This window comes from Octopus sinensis, linkage group LG1 (genome assembly GCF_006345805.1).
Source record: "Octopus sinensis linkage group LG1, ASM634580v1, whole genome shotgun sequence".
Classification (NCBI taxonomy): domain Eukaryota; kingdom Metazoa; phylum Mollusca; class Cephalopoda; order Octopoda; family Octopodidae; genus Octopus; species Octopus sinensis.
The window spans coordinates 54320476-54340537 of record NC_042997.1 but is presented as its reverse complement, the minus strand read 5'-3'; the positions used below and the strand labels follow the sequence as shown (position 1 = coordinate 54340537).

At 34.7% G+C, this 20062-nt stretch overlaps 1 protein-coding gene and 1 long non-coding RNA gene across 3 annotated transcripts in view; one reads left to right on the top strand and one right to left on the bottom strand.

Annotated features, from left to right (window-relative positions):
• LOC115210358 (A disintegrin and metalloproteinase with thrombospondin motifs 9) overlaps window positions 1-20062 on the bottom strand; it is a 165483-nt gene that overhangs the window by 26570 nt on the left and 118851 nt on the right. For both annotated transcript variants that reach the window (XM_036500853.1, XM_036500858.1), the window contains 10 exons: window positions 19205-19371; window positions 18632-18758; window positions 16689-16812; window positions 8653-8860; window positions 7276-7440; window positions 5723-5890; window positions 4140-4358; window positions 3258-3428; window positions 1602-1796; window positions 470-622 (listed from right to left, as the gene is read on the bottom strand). In XM_036500853.1, the coding sequence (XP_036356746.1) occupies window positions 470-622; window positions 1602-1796; window positions 3258-3428; window positions 4140-4358; window positions 5723-5890; window positions 7276-7440; window positions 8653-8860; window positions 16689-16812; window positions 18632-18758; window positions 19205-19371 (1697 nt within the window). The remainder of the gene's footprint in view (window positions 1-469; window positions 623-1601; window positions 1797-3257; window positions 3429-4139; window positions 4359-5722; window positions 5891-7275; window positions 7441-8652; window positions 8861-16688; window positions 16813-18631; window positions 18759-19204; window positions 19372-20062) is intronic.
• LOC118762428 lies at window positions 6735-20051 on the top strand. Its single transcript, XR_004998179.1, has 3 exons — window positions 6735-6868; window positions 14899-14901; window positions 20039-20051. It is a non-coding gene; the product is annotated as an uncharacterized LOC118762428 (long non-coding RNA).

The following is a 20062-nucleotide window of genomic DNA, read 5'->3' as shown; positions in this document are numbered from 1 at the left end:
GCAACGGCCACATTCGGATGACCTTCTGTACAATGTCTTTTATTCTTTCATCTGTTTCAGTGACTGGCTTGTAGCTGTGCTGGAGCACCACTTTGAAAAGGCTTCATTGAAAAATTGGCTCCAGTAATTAGTTTTGTAAGTCTGGTATTTATTCTATTGGTTTGTCTTGTGAAACTACAAAATTACAGGTATACAAACCAACTGATACTGATTGTCAAGTGGGATGGATGGGAGAAGACACACACACACACACTGGCTATTCACATAGTTTCTCTCTATCAAATTCACAAACAAGAACAAGGTACTGGTAGCCCCAGTGTTGCAGTGGAATACACTTCCTCAAGGTGCCATGGAATGGGACTGAACCTGAAACCTCATAATTGTGAAGTGAACTTCTTACCACTATCCTCACTATAAATAGGACAATACGAGCAAAGCTGTTAGAAATATAAAACCGAAAAAAAGTTACCTCATTCCAGTCTCCATATGTCCATCCAGGACAATAGCCACTGTTGCAAGGTTTCCTCTCAATGGGTCTCCGTAAAATATTACAACGGCTTTGGTCTTCAAAGTTACAGGCAACTCTTCTACGCTGCCAACCTGAACCACAGGTACTGGAGCACTAAAATAGAAATTTGAAAGCATACAGATGTAGAGTTAATGGATGGCTAGGTGGAGAGAAAAAAGAGAGAGCGGGAGAGAGAGAGAGCCTTCACATACAGTACTTTTATTATTTTAACAACCCCAGAGAGATGAAAAACCAAGTTAACTGTAGTGAGACTTGAACAATGAATGTAAAGAACAAATACGGTAAGGCAGTTTTCTAGGCACCAGAGAACTGGCTTCTCAAAATGTATCTAAAGTCAGTTAATGCTCCTACCAGTTAAGAATAAAAGAATGGCAAATACTCATCCTGAACACAAAAGCAATAGTCATTTGCAAGGCTTATAAATAGTATAGAAAAAGGGAGTGTTAGCCTGTACAATGGTCCATTGTCCAGAGAGTCTAAGAAGAGCCTTGGATTTTGAGATGATTCCCCCCACCCGCACACACCCATCTTCTCTGAAACCAAAAAGTAGTCTTGTTATGCTATTTCTCTTGGAAGCCTTGGTCATTTATCTTTTGCGATCGTATGTATTCATACATAAATGATTTCATTTACATCTGGAGTTGCAGCATTTAAGTATTTTCCTTTGGGCATTAGCAATATAAATAAATAGAAAAAGCTACTCGATTTCGCAATGTTACAAAGTCTATAGTTTGCACCTATACAAGCAGCTAATCCAGGGAAATCAGAGTTACTTCCCTTGAACTATATTTTTCAAATAATGCCGACATCTATTAAACCGAAAGCTTTGCATTGAGTTGACAATGGACGGATAAGATACCAAAGAAAATGGATTCTAGGAAATTGTATCTTAGAAGCACAGATCAATAGATGGAATTATAAATTCCGGGAACAACAAAAGTTAGGACCAAAACTATTTAGTTGACTAAGGTTTATTTTAAATCATAAGACAAATGGTAAAACATTACATGTAATATAAACAAGACTCTTTTGAAAAGGAGCAAGTTGTGAGAATCATAGAAACAATACTAACCCCACTCCATTTGCCAACTCTCCAATGAGATGAGTTGCTAGAATCACTTGATGGAAGTTCACACTCCCGTTGTCGGCATGCTTGAACTGCAACTGGTTTCCAGTTTTTGAAACATTTAAATTCCTCAACTTGATGATCAAGATGTATACAAGCAACTATACGAGTTTGTACTCCTTCTCCACAGCTAACAGTACACTGGAAGATAGAAGTAGTACAATGTCATGTATTGTGTTTCAATGACAAGAATAACTATTATATAAAAAAATCATAAACAGAAAATATGTTAAATGATAGAATTTGAGAGTGCAACAACCAAATAAATTTGGAATAATCTATTTTGATTTAATAATAATAAAATACAACTGCAGGAATATGTCAAGTCATAAACTTAACTTAAGTTCCATATTTAGTAAGAGATTAATCTCCTTGGATTGGATACTGCTTACATTCCTAGAAGTAAGACACTAGTATAACCTCTTGTTATATAAATTAAGGTAGTTATAATTACCTAGAGATGCAATAAAAAAAGAAAAAGAAAAAAGTGCAGTTAATTTGAATCTTCCAAAATTGGTTTTCCAAACCTCATCCACCAAGCCATTTCAAACTAACATCTTAGATGGAAATTTTTCAATATGACATTGTATTTATTTGTAGTCACTCATTCTTTCTCCTCTACATCCTCTTCCCCTCACACACATATTATATTGTACAATACGATGCTATACATTATCCAGAGAGAAAGCAGTGCCCATAATCCTTTACAGGGCCAGTAAAATGGGTAGGAGGGAGGAAAGTAACCTCAAACTGGAATCCTGGCCTGAACGTTTGCAATAGAATTAACTCTGCTAAAAGCATTCAAAGGGCTAGGTGGTGGTATTGAACCAGTGGATGCATTAATCAATCACCTGTGTAGGCCATGGTAGGACTTGAACACAGAATGTAAAGATCCAAAAGATATACTATAAGATGTCTGTCTGATATTCTTAGTTTCATCAATCCATTGCTCTAGATTGGTACCTTTTATTGGCTGAGAAAGGATAAAAGGTAGATTTGATACCAGAGGCAAGAGAGTTTTAATGAATCTGCCAAATAGATTATATAAGTTTATCTTAGCTATTTTATTGCATTTCCTACTTATGTATTGTTCAGATTATTTTATTTTAGAGTTTGTTTTTCTTTGTTTTTAAATTACTAAATCCTGTATTAACCCTTTTGTTACTGTATGTATTGTGAGATGCTCTGTGCATCTTCCAATTACTTAAAATATAATAAAGAATTTAATAAAATAACTTGGTTATCATGAAGCTAGTTTTCGGAACATAAATTGTGACTAAAGTTTGGTGGAAGATTTTAATTCAAAACTTATGAAAACAAGAGATTTGTACTACAGAGCCAGAGCCGGTTTCAGCCAGGTTGGTAACGAAAGGGTTAAGTTATGAATGTGCAACACCACTGTATTGCAATTTTGAATATTTGATACATTTGATCTACAGATCGCTTTAACCTTATATTGTAAAAAAAATTCCCATTTCAAGATACCATTTTCATCTACTTAGTCTGTACAGTTATTTAACTTAATTTCAATTTACGACCAATTTTAACACATCATATGAGAAATTGCAAAATAGAAAAGATGATCAAAATATCTCAACAAACCTTTCCCCACTGTCCAGTTTGCCATTGACCACAAGGTTTAGATAAACATCTTTCAACTGTGGTAGGTTTTGTGAGATGGCCACACTCGGCATCTTCTCTGGTGTTTCCTTGATCATCAGTACAACTGACATATCTTTGTCGATCACCTTCATCACCACACTGGGCAGAACACTGAAATTTACAGGTTTAGTTATTTAACCTCAGAAACAAAACTTATAAATACATTTTCAAACAAGTATGTTTGCACAAATTTAAATGCACACAGACAACCAGGATATGATTATTTTAATATAACACAGTTAAAGAATCTTTATTCAATATTAAATATCCTTTATTAATTTATTGTTAAATGGTCTGAGACAAATGGAAAAAGCAAAAAATGAAAGCAGGCATTGTATGTCTAAGAATACATATTTCTTTACTACCCACAGAGAAGACAAACAAGGACAGACAAACGGATTAAGTTAATTACATCGACCCCAGTGCGTAACTGATACTTAATTTATTGACCCCGAAAGGATGAAAGGCAAAGTTGACCTTGGCGGAATTTGAACTCAGAACGTAACGGCAGACGAAATATGGCTACGCATTTCGCCCGGTGTGCTAACGTTTCTGCCAGCTCACCACCTTAATGTCTAAGAATACAATATCTTCTTTTAAGTTGGCAGGGTATGTTATGAATGAGATTTGGGTGCTATTTCTTGCAGGTTGAGTAACTTCACAGTGGTTTCCGCATTGGGTGGCTACCATAAACAGAGGCCTAATCAGATACATTATTTCATCAATATCAGTGAGCAGGAAATATGTCTCTGATGTGATACTTATTTCATGTTCTAAAAATGACTACCATTTTGCAAATGGGAATAAATGAATATAGATTACCTCTGTCCAACTACCATATCTCCACTTTAATGTAGATTCTTGTTTAATGCTGCTTCTAGGGGGAATTGTAGTTGGTGCTCGACACTCTGTTATTCTACACTGTTGCATAGTAACTGGTTTCTGGTGAACAGGACACAGTTCATCTTGTACTAATATATGGTTTACTGTATGGCATTGCACAGCTCTCTTTTTCCAGCTAATGCCACAAGTCTTTGGACACTGAAAATAAACAAAATTAATGTGTAGAGGACAATTATATTGTTATTAAAGAAATATACACACAACTGCATTATTGTTATGTTGCAATACTACACAGTGGCTGTGTGAGCTAAGAAATCCTCATCGCCACTGTTATGTCGCACGTTCGGATGCCTTCTACTCAACTCGACTCTCTACTTCGACTGTTACTCTGCTACTAGTCTGATGTCTAGACTTCTCCCTCTATATCTACGTATTGGGCTAGCCTACTTCATTGTCTGGGGGCGTCCACACAACAATTACATAATGCAAGGAACAGAGACTGTGTAGGCCCTATCTGACAGGATAAATTGATGTAATTGATGTTCAGCTTGAACTTCTGTTACTGGATTATCTGTAGAGAAAACATGGGCTGAAAGAGCCATGGACACAACCTCTTCTTCAAAACCAAACTATTAAGAAAAATGGATTCAGAATTTGAAAATATATTGTTTAAGTGACATACTGATTGTGTGAACATTGCTTCCATCTTTAAAGGTATTTAAACAGGAAATTACTAAAACATGTAAAGCTGTAGAAAACAAATTTTCAATATTCTGGTTTTAACAAACCCTTATCTTAAACTAAAAAATTTGAAACGAACAATATGCTGTAAATAATACCAAAACTGTTATGATGTACATAGATACACAGCATGAATATGTGGGCTGTGATATTCAAATGCAATGAAGTGTTGGCAATTGATGTGCATATGTTCTTTAGTATTGCATTACTGCCCAGCTGTATTTTAATTTTTCAGGATATGATTAGGTATCATTAAAGCTGAAGTATAGAATAATTAATTTTTCTTCAACTTTACATCATTAAGTGGCTTTTATTCCTCTTCAATTTGTATACTGAAATGACATTGCTTCAAATAAATCACCAGATTACACTGACTTTGCCAAGATATTTGATGTTTCTGGTTGGCCTAATTTTTTCACGCTGAGAGTTGCTGAAGCATGGAACAAACTGCCGGCATCAGTTGTTAGTTGTTGGAGCACTGCAGCCTTCAAAACTTCCATGCTTTCTGAGATTCGCCAACACTACACCTGACTTTCTCCCCTCCATACACACACAAGCATGTATCTGACTCATACATTGTTCGCTTTCCAGACATTTGTACATTACTGCATGTACTTTATACGCACTTTCTGACAAGTTGTGGTGTGCCTGAGCACAGTATACAATAATTTCATTATTATTATTATTATTATTATTATTATGAATCTGAAATTCATCATTGACACTGGATTTTAACTTAGAAAAGGCATATGATACGTTTTGAAAAAAAATTTTCAAAAATAAACTTGAGAATTATATAACTTTTATTATAGAATATTTACCTCACTCCATGGACCATACGACCATACTGGGCACTCAGTTTGGTTACATTCAATGAAAGACTTTGGTCGATGAGCATTATGGCAAAATTCATCAGGGATCTTCTGGTCAACATCATTCTGACACCAGACATCTCTGTGCTTTTTGGCTAAACCACATGTTGCTGTACACTAAAGAATAGCAAAGAATTAAGTCAGAATCATTTTAGAAATTAAATATTTATCAAATACATTTTCACCAAACACATTTACCAGTTTTTATCATTTTGTGAGAGCATATTAAAATACAATAAATATATTTTAGAAGTGAACTAAACAATTCATAAGCAGTTAGAGTATTTAACATCACTTATCTGGAAGTTTATGAATTTAAGCCTTAATCTAAGAAATATTGGCATTTCATTTACCTGATTCAACAATTTATATATATATCAAAAAATTCAAAAACTATCCAACTCAAGCAAGGATAGAAAATGTATAATATAAAAGCATTAAAAGCACATAAATGTTGAGAGTAGTGGATGAGAGAATGCTTCAGATAAAGAAGTATTAAAAAATTTTCATAAAAATTGTGTAAATAAGAAACCAAAACAAAACTATATTTAATAAATCTCTGAGTGAGGTATAAACAGTAGCTGCATGACATCGTGAAGTATATTTGCCACTTAAATGTGGCTAACCTCTAAGGGTGGATGCTACTGTAGCTTGTAGCCCCAGGAGGACACCTCCTCCAGCTGGCTTTTGACACACTTTCTGTGCCCTCTCAGTATTTGTAAAGGGAAGCCATCCTTCCCGTCTTCAACCTATGATACACACAGACTCGAGTTTCTGAGTATTGACCCGTCATCAGCATGTGACAATCAACGGTTGTCGATGAAAAGTAGGCTTCCCTTTGCAAATATATATCCTTTTTCCAGTGACGTAAAGTTACTGCCTTGAATCGAACTAGGAATCTTGGGGTTAGTAGCCCGCACTCTTAACCACTACACCATACGCCAGTGTAAGATCTATAGTGTTCAGGATCTGTCCTTTTTACCTCAAGGTACAGCTTGGTGTCATCTGCATATTTCAGCACTGTGGCATTCTTTAAGTCGGCATCTATGCCATTAATGTATGCAACAAACAAAAGGGGACCAAGAACAGATCTCTGTGGTACACCAGATGACATCTCATAAGGGTGAAGAATGCTGTTCTAGAACCATGACTATCTCTTTTTGGCTGAGAATGAAGGACTCCAACTACTTAAAAAAGATCATCTTTCACACCCGTTGCAGAGAGTTTTACCATAAGTCTTTTGTGTGGCACAGAATTAAAAGCTTTAGCAATATCAAGGTAAACAACATCCATCCATGAGCAGCCATCAGTGACCCATGTGATGTCTTCAAGAAACTCAATAAGTTGATCATAGCAGCTGGAGTTGGGGATAAATCCAAACTGCGAGGATAAGGCTGTGAGTTTCTCTGACACAGGATTCCATCAGTTTAGCAATGCAAAGAGAGGAAAAAAAAAGGAAAAAATAAGAAAGAAAATAAATTTGAGTAAGGGAGATAACTTACGCCACTCCAATCTCCAAATGTCCAGCTTGCACATCGGTGGTCGTTACAAATTTGTTGGGATATTTTATTTTGAATATTACATTCTGTATCAGGAAGTCGTTTGTTTCGGTCATCCAAGCAATAAGACCGCCTTGTTTGAATTCCAGTACCACAACTTTTACTGCACTAAAAACCAAAAAAAAAAAAACAATACTGTATATAAACAAGATTTTTGACATTGTTTACATACATTACTTGGATGTTTTTCAACATGCAACAACAAAACTAGTGCAGCACTAGACAATGTACATAAAAGAAGAAGCATTTCATTTCAGATTTCATTTTATTTATACTTCAGTATTTATATAATTTTTTTTTTACTAGAAATGGGAGTTAAGTTTTTACCATCTGTTCCTGATATGTCCTGACAAATGGTTTTCCCTCATCGTAGAGATTCCATACTTATACACAAACACGCATAAAAATACACACAACACGATATTTTGCAAACTAGAAATCTTTTGTTTTGTATTTTCATGAGAAAAATAAAATTGCCTCTTCCTGTCAGATTACACAATTGCAATGTGTGTTGATCCATACTTTATCAATTCTTGTCTTTGGGTGGCAACTGATATTTCGTATTTGCTTACTCTTAGAAAGCATGAAAAATGGCTAATATTTCTGACAAACTTTGCTTTTGTTACATTTATTCAAGCCCCAAAAAATCCTTCTCAACACATGGCTACGATACTCCTCCACTAGTCCTGCTTATGATCAGAGATGCCACGAAGGGACATCTTCAAGTGGTTATGGTCAATCAACTGACAAATAAATCTGTGGTATTGAGCAGAATATTTGCTATGACGATATTTCTGCTTGAGCAACTCTGAAATGTAATGGAAAATAGGTCGGTTTCAAAACATTGATGTCCAAGTCACAAAAGTGAAGTCTGAAGGGAATAGTAGTCATTTCTTTTCATTTCTAGATAGAAGCAAATAGGAAATAACACCTACTGACCAAAGACAAAAAAAAAAATGGTACACAGTGCTATGGGTATGTTGTAGGGTTTGGTTTTATTCCTCACACCTCCATCCATTCAAAATCCCATTATTATTCTTTTGCAGTTATCAACTTGCAAATCTTCAAAAGGAACATTTGCAAGATTAGCTGTGATGACCTTACTAGTCTTAGAGGATTTGAAAAGGCCAAGAGCACAGTTGAAAAAAAAATTGTTTCTCTCAATCAAATTCTAATCATAGGGTACTGGTCCATCTAAGACTATGATGATATACAGTAGAACTGAACCCAAGAACCATTAGTTGCAAAGCAAACTTCTTAACTTTACAGCCATGATGGTACAGTTTGATGGAATAGTGCTAAGCTTCTACTGTGACTTACCACAGACCAATTATCATATCCCCAATGTGTTTGCAGACATTTCCCTTCACATGGTACGATTTCATTATGAGTTTTCGGAAGATGGTTGCAATACTTTTCATCAGTTATTTCATAACTTGTAGCAGAAGTCTTTACACAGCGAACTTTTTGCTTTTGACGTCCAGGTCCACATCTTGCAGAACACCGTTCTTTGTATATCACCTTCCAGCTACAAAAAAATAAATGGACATTAACACCTGTTTAAAAGATGTGTTTGTACTATCTGTACACAGAGAAGTATTAATGTTCAGAACAAAATCATAAAAACTTATACAAAACACCAAAAATTTCGAACTGAGCAACAGTGTTGTGAGTAGTACTTATCTGAAAAACCTATGAAAGATGAAAGGCAAATTGACCTTGGTTGGATTTGAATTCAGAATGTAGGGTGGGTACTGACTGTTATATAATCATCACAACAAACATGAACAATCAACGTCGCCCATTGTCTCCCTTGATAAAAGGACTTTCACTTTGTTTCCCGCCAAAACAATTAACTTGTACAACAATGGCAGTCGAATAAAGTATCTCGTATCGTTAACACGTTGTTTCAGTCTCTCTCATTTTCTTAATCTTTCATACTAAATACTCACTACTTCCTTTAATACTCAATACATTATATATATATAACAACAACACTGACCACATAAAGTAGGTATTTTATTGTATCATTATTCATAATAAATTAAATAAACATAGAAAGTTCAGTTATTCATGCTGTTTTTCTGAAATGAAATGGTTCCAACTCTGGAATTAATACTGGTCCAAGAACTCATTTTTTCCCCCTCGTCTAGTAAAACAACTCAAAATTCCAAAGTTAATTCTTTATTCTCTACATTAATATCAATGAGTGTTAGTTCAATATGAACCGTCACTAATGAACAAATCACATTTTTTCAATATTTTATTTTTCTCTAGGACAAATCTGTCTGGCATACACTCTATATTTTATCTTTGCCTCAAAAGATAGTGTTTGTGTGTATGTAGAACCCATTGATCTATTACCTAAAGTTTAGCACTAAATAACTATAATTTCTCTGGATCAAAGTCTCTCTTCTACTTTCATCTAAGTTCATCTATCACAACAGAATGGTAATCCAAGCATCAACCTCTTTCTCAGCTCCTAAACTAGCCATCAGTGTTTTTTCATGTACTGTATTATATGACTACTGATTAATTAAAGGAACATGCCTTAATTTCTCTTACCATACAACACCTTCAGTCCTCTATTACTCAAAGCCATTTACTTGGTTGGAACTTTACTAGTTTTATGCATTCAACTTCTGGCAGCAACTGCGTTCCACATCTCTGAGGTGACTAAGCAAGTGACTGAAGCCAAGTCTCCTAGATATGTCCCTTTAAAACCTTCTCACAACCAAATCTCACTGCTTAACACAGCCAAGTGATTCATTTGTTGTTGTACAGATGAAGAATTTTATCTAGAACATTAGGAGAGAGTCACTCTTTACGACTAACTGGAATAAATTTACTCAACAATGCCTTCAAGACAACTTTCAGAAAAGTAAACACCTTTGTACCTTGCATATCTTGCAATCTATCTCTCATCTCAACAAAATTACATGTATTTCTAGAAAACCAATCTTTTGTTCTATGTCCTTAATCTAAAGGCTTTGTTGTGCATTTGAATTGGTTGTTTCTTATGCTTGAGAAATTAGTTAAGAATTATATAGTTGCACATAACATCAGAAAAGCATTTGATTGTATCTGGTATGCATAAGCTGCCTCCCCAAGGGGTTCTTTTTTTTTAAATCTATGATTGGGAATATCCAATCAGACTGCATTGATGAGACTCTCATAGTTGCATACCTTATTAAATCAAGTGTATCCCAAGATTTTCTTTTCTTCTTCTATATCAACAGCATGTTTGCTGTCCCTCTAACAAAGCTCACTCCTATGCAAATAATACCACACACAAACACACACATTTATATGTAATGCATAGATATACATACATGCAACCACATCCATGCATACACATATACATACGCCTGGACTATAACTTTGGATTAAACAGTTACTTATAGATACATAACTAACTGATTCTCCAACAATTTTCACAAGCTGGGCTTCACAAAGCCAAAAAGATGGATAGCTAGCAAACTACAAGCTGATAAAGGTATTAAAAATATATAAAACATTCTCAAAATTTAGCATGCAATAAGTGCATTACAGACATGTAGATTTGCACATGCAATGATATAAATGCTTGCAAAATGCACACATATATATGCATACCCATACATATATAAATATATGTAATCACAAATGTATTTATGTTAATAATGATTATATATATATATATTTACTAGCACTATGACCTGGCAACGCCGGGTCATAGTGCTAGTGCATGCATATACAGCTGTGTGTGTGTGCACATACACGCGAGTACTGTCCAAATCTCCGACCAATCACATACAGCTAGCTGGCATTCAATTGGCGTATCAAGTTTTGGGCATTTTGATTGGGTTTTGGATAGAAAATTCACAAAAAGTCACTTCTATTGATTTTTTAATGGCTTTACGGGGTGACTGGGGAAATGTAAAGATATGCACGACCACCCTTGGACGGTTTTGAATGACCATAGAAAGTGCGAGCCCTCTAACTGAAAAATTGTGGATTTGTATAAAGGATACACACACACAGACATTTTGCCGTTTATATATATAGAGATATATATATAAATGTAAGCTCCACGGATTGAGGTGTAGGAAGAAAGTTAGCTTCAAGCAATCTGTAGTAAATATGAAAAAACAACTTTCAGGGACAATAGTCGTTTATAGAGACGGAAGGTTGTGGATTTTTATGTATCAAAGAATGATAAACTGGAAAAAGTTCTTTTTATATTTCACAGTAGGCGACCAGGATTGCCAGGTGTATGAATAAGAATACAAGAGTTATGGAATGGAATAAGGAAAGATCCAGGCTTCATATGTTTCATAGCGAGCGGAACTGCAGAAGTGGTAATGAACTTATTGTATATAGTGCTCTGGTGTACTACAGTATACATGTGTGTGTGAGTGTTTTGTGTGTGTGTGTATGAACGCAAATGAAGCTTTACAATCCCCAGGAAAGATGAGCTGATTCGTGATGTCCTCCTCCCACCTCCACTTTCCAGTTAAAAACCACAGTAGAGTCCGTTCAAATGGACAGCCATGTTAAAGTGGCTAAAAATACTACTTGTCAGTACAACTACTGAGTTGATCTCTTAGAAAAATTTTAGAAATGACTAAGATATTTTAGTAAATTCTTTATTATTTTCAAAATTAGCTGAAACAAAGTAGTTTTATTTCAACAGAAATATGGTAACAAAAGGGTTAAACAGACTAATAACATTGAAAACTGATTAAATATTTTTTAAAAAAGAATGATAACTAAATTATTTGAATTGTTTTATTCTTTTACTTGTTTCAGTCATCTGACTGTGGCCATTGTTGATAGTAATTCAGAATGCTTACAGCAGCCATATTCCTACTGCTCTATGTCATGCTGGTGAGACCCATATTGGAGTACGGGATTCAAGCCTCTTCTCCTTATCTCCTCAAAGACATACAGCATCTCGAAAGAGTCCAGAAGCTGGCTACTCGCATGGTTCTTGGTCTCAAGCATTTGTCTTATGAAGAAAGGCTGAAGACGCTCGACCTTTATTCTCTAGAAAAACGCCGCCGCCATGGTGATCTCATTCTTGCTCACAACATCACAAGCGGAAACCTCTCGAAAGAGCTGTTCTTCACTCCTGCTCCAGAGCGTCGGCTGCGGGGTCACTCCGAAAAGCTCTATCTGCGACGATTTCATCTCAGTCGAAGGAGAGGGGCTTTCTCCGTCCAGGTTGTGGATCCGTGGAATAAGCTGCCAGACGAGATAGTGAAGATGCCAACGACCACTCGGTTCAAAGTCTCCTTTGACCACAAATGGCCTGAACTCTTTGCATGAACACCACCCTGTACATAACTCCATGTCCCCCTACATGGCCTTGCTTCTTGCTTTTTGAGCCAAATAATTAACTAACTAACTAACTAACTAACTGCAGGATCAAAATTTCATACCTTACTAGTTATTGTGCAGTGCCTTAACAAAGGCATCTAACTTTGTTTACTCCTAGTGAGTAGTAAGAAACCCAGCTGTAAAAACAATTAATCTAACAAATAAATCAACTAGCTCATGCAAAACAGTAAAAATAGAAAAAAAAAAAATCCTAGTGTTTTTTATTTATACTTACCTTAAAAATGAAAAGAAGAACCCACACATGCATTAAATATTAATTCAAACATGCCAATGACTCAGGAACGTGCTTACTACTGTTGAAAATGCTGTTAACAAGAAGAAAACAAATTAAAAGGAAAATTAAAGTAAATACCAGTGAAAAAGTAAAAGCTGTGAGTTCCCTTTGATATTTAGTTAGAATATTGGTTTCAAATTTTGGTACAAGGCCAGAATTTCGGTGGAGGGAGCAAGTCAATTACATTGGTCCCAATGCTTAATGGGTACTTATTTTATCAACACCAAAAGGATCAAAGGTAAAGTCAACCTTGGTGAAATTTGAACTCAGAACATAAAGACAGATAAAATGCTGCTAAGCATTTTGACCGGCTTGCTAATAATTCTGCCAGCTCACTGCCTTATATTTAGTTAAAATATTAGAAATGTGAAAAGTATCAGTCTACCACAGACAATGCTTGGCGTATTCTCTTCTCAGATTTTAGCCTATCACATTAACTTCTTTGTATGTACTGATATATAAATTTTCTTACATGTTTTCATGTACTTGATTCCTAAAAGTTCTTTAAAATAATTCTTGTACTGGTTCCATTCAGTGAACTGTAGCCATACTTGATTAACACAACCTTCTGGGACACATGTAATTAAATTGCCACCCATACTTGACAGGCACTTATTTCATTGACAATATTCCCACCATTCAAGGAAAAATGAAAGGCTATATCAATTCAAGAAAGAAATTTAGGTGCCTTTTGATATACTCCTCAAAGCAGATGCTTTGAATATCATTTATTTTATGTTATTTTTTCGATGATCAGTTATAGACTACCATCTTTTTTATTGGCTCTATTGATGTGGACAATACATGTATACTATGCATGTTGACTATGCACATAAATAGTGCTTAAAAATGCTGTTGAAAACCATTTCAGCTGTGATTACCCAGTGTTAAGAGAATTCCAACTCTGACCATCTCATCTTTTTTTCAGGCACATATATGTATCAACCAAATGGTTTTGTGTTAAACACCTGTGTAACACATTGGACAAGTGTCTTCTACTATAACCCTAGACTGACTAAAGCTTTGTGAGTAGATGGAAACTGAAAGAAGACTGCCATATGTGTGTGTGTGTGTATGTATGTGTGTGTGTGCATGCATGCATGTGTATTTGTTTCCTTGTTTTAATGGTTGTAGATGAGTATCATCATCATACAAGCAATGTCACATGCTGCCAATCTTCTGTGATAACATGTCTGGTCAAGGGAAATTTATTACCTTGCTTGGAAACAGGAAGAACTTCTAACTGTAATACATACACAAAAGCTGGTGGAATTATTAGAGCATCAGAAAAAAATCCTTTGTGGTATTTGGTGTGGATCTTTACATTTTGAGTTCTAATCTGGCCAAGGTGAACTGTGCCTTTAATTCTTGCAGAGTTGATAATTAAAGCACCAGTCCTGTACTGAAGTTGATTCTTCTCTTTTTTTCTCTCTATTTCTTTTAGTCTATCTGTCTATCTACTTGTCTCCCTTTCTGGAAGAAACTGACTGTGTTCAGTCTTTGAAGGGGATCAGCTCCACCTGGTCTAAAAACGCTTAAGAATACTTCAGAACTTGAGGCATAGTGTCACACACACACGCACACGCACACGCGTGCGCACACACACACGCACGCGCGCACACACACACATGTTCCACTTCACTTATATACGTCCCCTTGTAATTTGACTATACTCCCACCCCCATCATATCGTTACAATCTTCTCTCTCTCTCTCTCTCCAACTGAGGCAGCCATGTATCTCCTCTACTGCAAGATACTTATTTCTGTACCTCTATTCATACACCAACCTTTCATCACCCAACACAAAGCCATCTTCCACAATACGAGCTCACCTCAGTTGAAGGTGTCTTGTTTTGCAAGTTATTAGGTGACCTCACTGCTGCTGGTGCCAAGTAAAACAAGTAGCCAGTATGTTCTGTAAAGTGGTTGACATTAGAAAGGCATCCAACCATAGAAACAATGCCAAAGCAGACAGCAGAGCTTAGCAAAGTCGTCTGACTTATCAGCTCCTGTCAAACCATCCAACTCATACTAGAATGAAAAGAGGATGTTAAATAATATGTTCAGATGTGTCTGTTTTCCAGTCATTTAGTTTTATTTCGTTTGATATGTTTACAAAAGACAAATGCATGACATTATTAAAATAAGTTTTTTTTTTTTCATGTTTATTTCATGTGCTGGCATTTTTAATGCCTGTATTTCTGGGATGCTGGTGACAGCATTACATAGGCATACACAAATCTGTCACTAGTTGTGATTGTTTTTTAGCCCCACATCAAATCTGATCTAGCAGATTGATGATCAAAGCATTTTATTCATGATCACATCATCTTTTGATAATCAAGCATAATATGTCATTGATTGAAAAAAACCCAAATACTATCTGGTGAAATGAATTATTGCAATACTGAACAAATCTGTTTTGACTGAGTTTTGAGTAAATGAATACATCGTCTAATTTAATTACTCCAGTTTCAGAGACATTTGAAACTGTTTTTATTAATTCAGTGAATTGTCAGGATATGTAGAATTAAGAGACCTGAAGCATCCATTTTTCATTGTCATTTATATCAATTTTTAAAAAATTATTTTACTAGTATAAAAGTTTAAACTACCTCTCTATTACTTAACAAAAATACACAGAAACTTTCAGTATCAGTATTCGAGTACACTTATTTATTTAGAGTTAAATAGTCTCTAGGGAAATGAGATTTGCCAGAATAAAAGATCTAAGAGAACATAACCTGTCAAAATATTAATGGATTAGAAAATATTTAAGCCATAACCATTTGGGTGCAAAATGTTTAGTAAATAAGGTTAGATAAATCTGTAAAAAAAAAGTTATATAAATCTTTCCCTGAAATCCTATAATGAAAGCATTATGCATTGTAAGCAGTAGAAAGTTTTCCTTAATTGTTAACATGATCATTGTTTGTGTAAAGTTACCTTGCAAGTTTAAAAGTATGTTCCTCATATTGATCTACTTACAAAATATATATTACTATCATGCAGTGAAGCCATTGGATTCTCCAGTTTTTTCATTCTCTATCAGCTGCCATAATATGGCCATATAAAACCAAATTTATATAAATGCTCATTCTTTCAAAACTCTTAAACATATTTTCTCTTCTTTATGATGTACAGAAATTTAATATAGGGACCCATAGACATTGAAAGTATCTTCATGATCACAATAAATAAATGGCCTACATGTCACTTTCCTCAGATTACAAAATGCTTTTAGCTTCTTCTTTACAATTTATGCTTGCTGAAAAATGGGTTAAGAAAGAATCCTGGATCAGTTACATCAATACATGACAACTACGTTCTTTGGCTATACACAATTTTAACTGCTAATACAGCGAATGAGAAATAGACGATAGACTGGAACTCATACAGCAGCTGATTCTGTGAACGTTAGGCAAATTGTGGAAAACAAAAATAAAATTATTTTGTATTTTCACACAAAACGATTGTGTATTTACATATTTTCAAAAACATACAACAAACAAAATATGAGGCAATTTAAAACCCTTTGGGAAAACTGGAAAAGAATTGCATCAGAAACACTCCAGGGTGTATAAAATACATTCTCATCAATTCACACATCAGTGTTGGTTAAATTTTAGGTTAAAATATGCAGAGTTATATATACATGCTAACATTCCATTCAAGCACAAAAGATATAAAGTAATCTACCCAATAGAACAGTGCATGTTGCATTGTTGTATAATCTGACTTGGTTTAGTGTTTTCATCACAGCGCTGATCAGATACTATTAAATCATCATCTCTGGTGCAAATAATTCTTCTACGTTTTTGGCCTTAAACATTAAAGAAAAACAACTAACATTAAAGAGAACAGTAAATGAGATGAATTAGGTGAAACTGCACACAAAATGAAAATTTAACTCAAATAAAATGAGAAAGAAGGCTTTACTAAAAAGAATGTCATGTTTAAATGCCTTCAGAACTCTCAATAAAGGAAACGTCTCTATTTATATATATATCATCATCATCCTCATTGTTTGACCGTGGTCGAGACAATGGAATTTACTATGCTATGCCAGACTTCATGGTCCATCATAGCATTACGGAGGTCCTGTTGGTGGATGCCTGTATCCCTGGAGATTACATCAGGGTAGGAGAGTGTGCACCCTCTGGTATCGCGAGTAGATGGCTTCCAGAGGAGAAGAGTAGAAATTGCCTCGTTTTCAGCTCTACAACAATGTCCAGGAAACTGGACTCTCCTACCTTTCACAAGAGATGATACAGGTGGTAGTTTCCCATATATTTGTACTTTATATATATATATATATATATATATATATATATATATATATATATATTATATATATATATATAAAAGTGACATTAAATAAATTGACATATATCTTTAACTGAGACTGTAAAGTAAAGTAACAACACTGATTGTAATTTTCTAATAATTTATGCTTTGTTTTATCAACCAAATGCATTGATATTTAGAATAGGCCTCAGAGAAATTACTGAGATCATCCATGCAATTAGTATACAAAATCTCTTTGTAGGATACTTCCCCCTTTGGCATTTTGATTACTCTGTCAAATGTAATGTTTATTTACATATATGGTTTTGAATTAATCATGTGATATCTCTTGGCTTTGAGATTTTAATGATGTGATTGTTTATTTTTAGAATGATATTGCAGAGCAAGTGTAAGAGATCTTATCTGGCCACTTGGACATCGATAAAATATTTAAGTAGGGTTAAAATAAAAAAAAACATGTAAGGGAGAGAACTCCAATAATATTAGACCATAAAATGTTTGCAAGATAGACAATACAGATTGGAATGGAGCTTGTCTAAAACCCTGATTGGATTTCCTCAGTGAAGTGAAGCATATTTAACTCAGTAAGCATATAGGATATAGGACATGTGGAATATACACCATGTTTAATAACAAATACATTATATATTTTTTTCACTCATTTGCAGAAACAAAAATATCATGATGAATGCAGTTCAATCAAAGTTGTAGACAAACCGAAGTCTGCTGATGAAAGAACAAGGCAATATACATCCTACTAATCAGTCAACATCCTGAATATCATTTTACAGGAACTAACAGCCATGCAAAACGCACCCAGCCCACTCTGAGAAGTGGTTCACATTAGGAAGGACATCCAGCCGTAAAAACTATACCCAGACAAACCTTGCCAGTGCTTGTGCTACGTGAAAAGCATCCAGTCTACTTTGTAAAGTGGTTGGCATTAGGAAGGGCCTCCAGCTGTAAGAACCATGCCAATACAGACCTTGCTGGTGCTGGTGTCATGCAAAAAGCACCCAGTTTAACTGTAAAGTGGTTGGCATTAGGAAGGGCATTTGGACATAAAAACCATGCCAAAATAGACAGTGGAGCTTGGCACAGTCCTTTGGCTTGCCAGCTTGTCAAGCTGTCCAACCTCATCCAGTATGGAAAACGGACGTTAAATGATGATGATGATGATGATGATGATGATGACTGTTCCCTTTTCAAAATGTGCAGATCCTAACATTACAATATCAACATATGTAGTATACAATTAATAAATAATATAGAAGTTGTTGAATTAGACTTTAATTATCAGCACAATAGAATGAACTAATAAACATATATCTCACCCTGGCATATTTTATCACAGTCAGTCCAAGGTCCATCAGCATTCCAAGAGTACCTTACATTTTCACCAGTTGATATACTATAGGAGTAAAAAATATTAGGAGGCTCGACTGACCCCACAGATAAAACCTAGAAGTAGAAAAGCAAGCAAAATAAGTGTAAATATAGGTAATTGACTAAATAAATATATGTTAATTAGCGATTTTTTAGGCACAAGTATATTTTGGTTCTGAAGGTAAAGTCAAAGTCCATAGATGCAATTTGTTATTAAACAAGGGATAAGAGATTACATATCTTAACAGTAAATGTCTAAGTACATCAGGTATTAGAATACAAATAGAGCAAGAAGTAAGCCAGCACATTTCACCTACACTATTAATGTTCTTAGTAAAGTCAAGACTCACAGTTTCACATTGTTTCAATTCCATGGATATGGGACATACAAAAATGTACTTCCCAAATAAATGTTAGTATTATTTTAACTCCAAAATGAAATAGCAACAGTTTGTTGAAATATAATGTTCAGCTAAAATTAAGGTAAAAGAAAAAAAAAATCAGATTACAATAACACTTACCAACACAGTCAGCTGTTCTTCAATGATACTTGAAGAGTTAATTTGTTCAACAGGACTAATAGATCCACTGTATTCTACACTTCCACCTTTTACTCGAAACCGGTGATGATATTCTTTTATAGTATAATCTCCATTTAGAATAAAATTACCTTTTGAATCCTGAAGTGCTGGAAGTTTAAGAGAATCAAATTAGTTATTTCTAATGCAATAATTATTGTGTAAAAAAATTATATAAGCATAAATAATTATTGAGCATAGAAATCTGGAATAAAATTGATGTTTAGAATTTATGTAGCATTACATAAAAAGCCAATTTCTCTGTATCTAATCCCAAAGAACTTAACTACCTAACACAAATTTCAGTTACTAGTAATGTGATAATACATTATAAAATGAATATACTTAAAGGAGGAAGATATGTATCCACAACTTTATTCATATGAAAATTTCACCTAATCTTTGAAGTAGATGGCTCCAAATGTTTGCAAATGAGTAGAGCAACTTTCTCTATTAACTCAATGTAACAGTTAAATATCTCTAACAAATGTTCTATCATCATTAAAACTCGGACCACATGTTTTAAGACTTAAATTTTCAAATAGAATGATTATAATAAAGATGGTCATGGTTAGACATTTATTACTTCAGCTCAGTTTGAATGTCTTGGTTTGTTAGCCAGCACTGAATCCATTTACATACTCAAGGAGACCTGATAAGGGCTAGCAAAAACAACTACTAAATGAGAGTGCCACTAAGCTATCACATAGCTAACTAGAAATAGCAGATAAATGTCTCTTAAATCACATCCTGTCCTACAACAGTTACTACATCCAGTTGAAACAACAGATACATAAGACT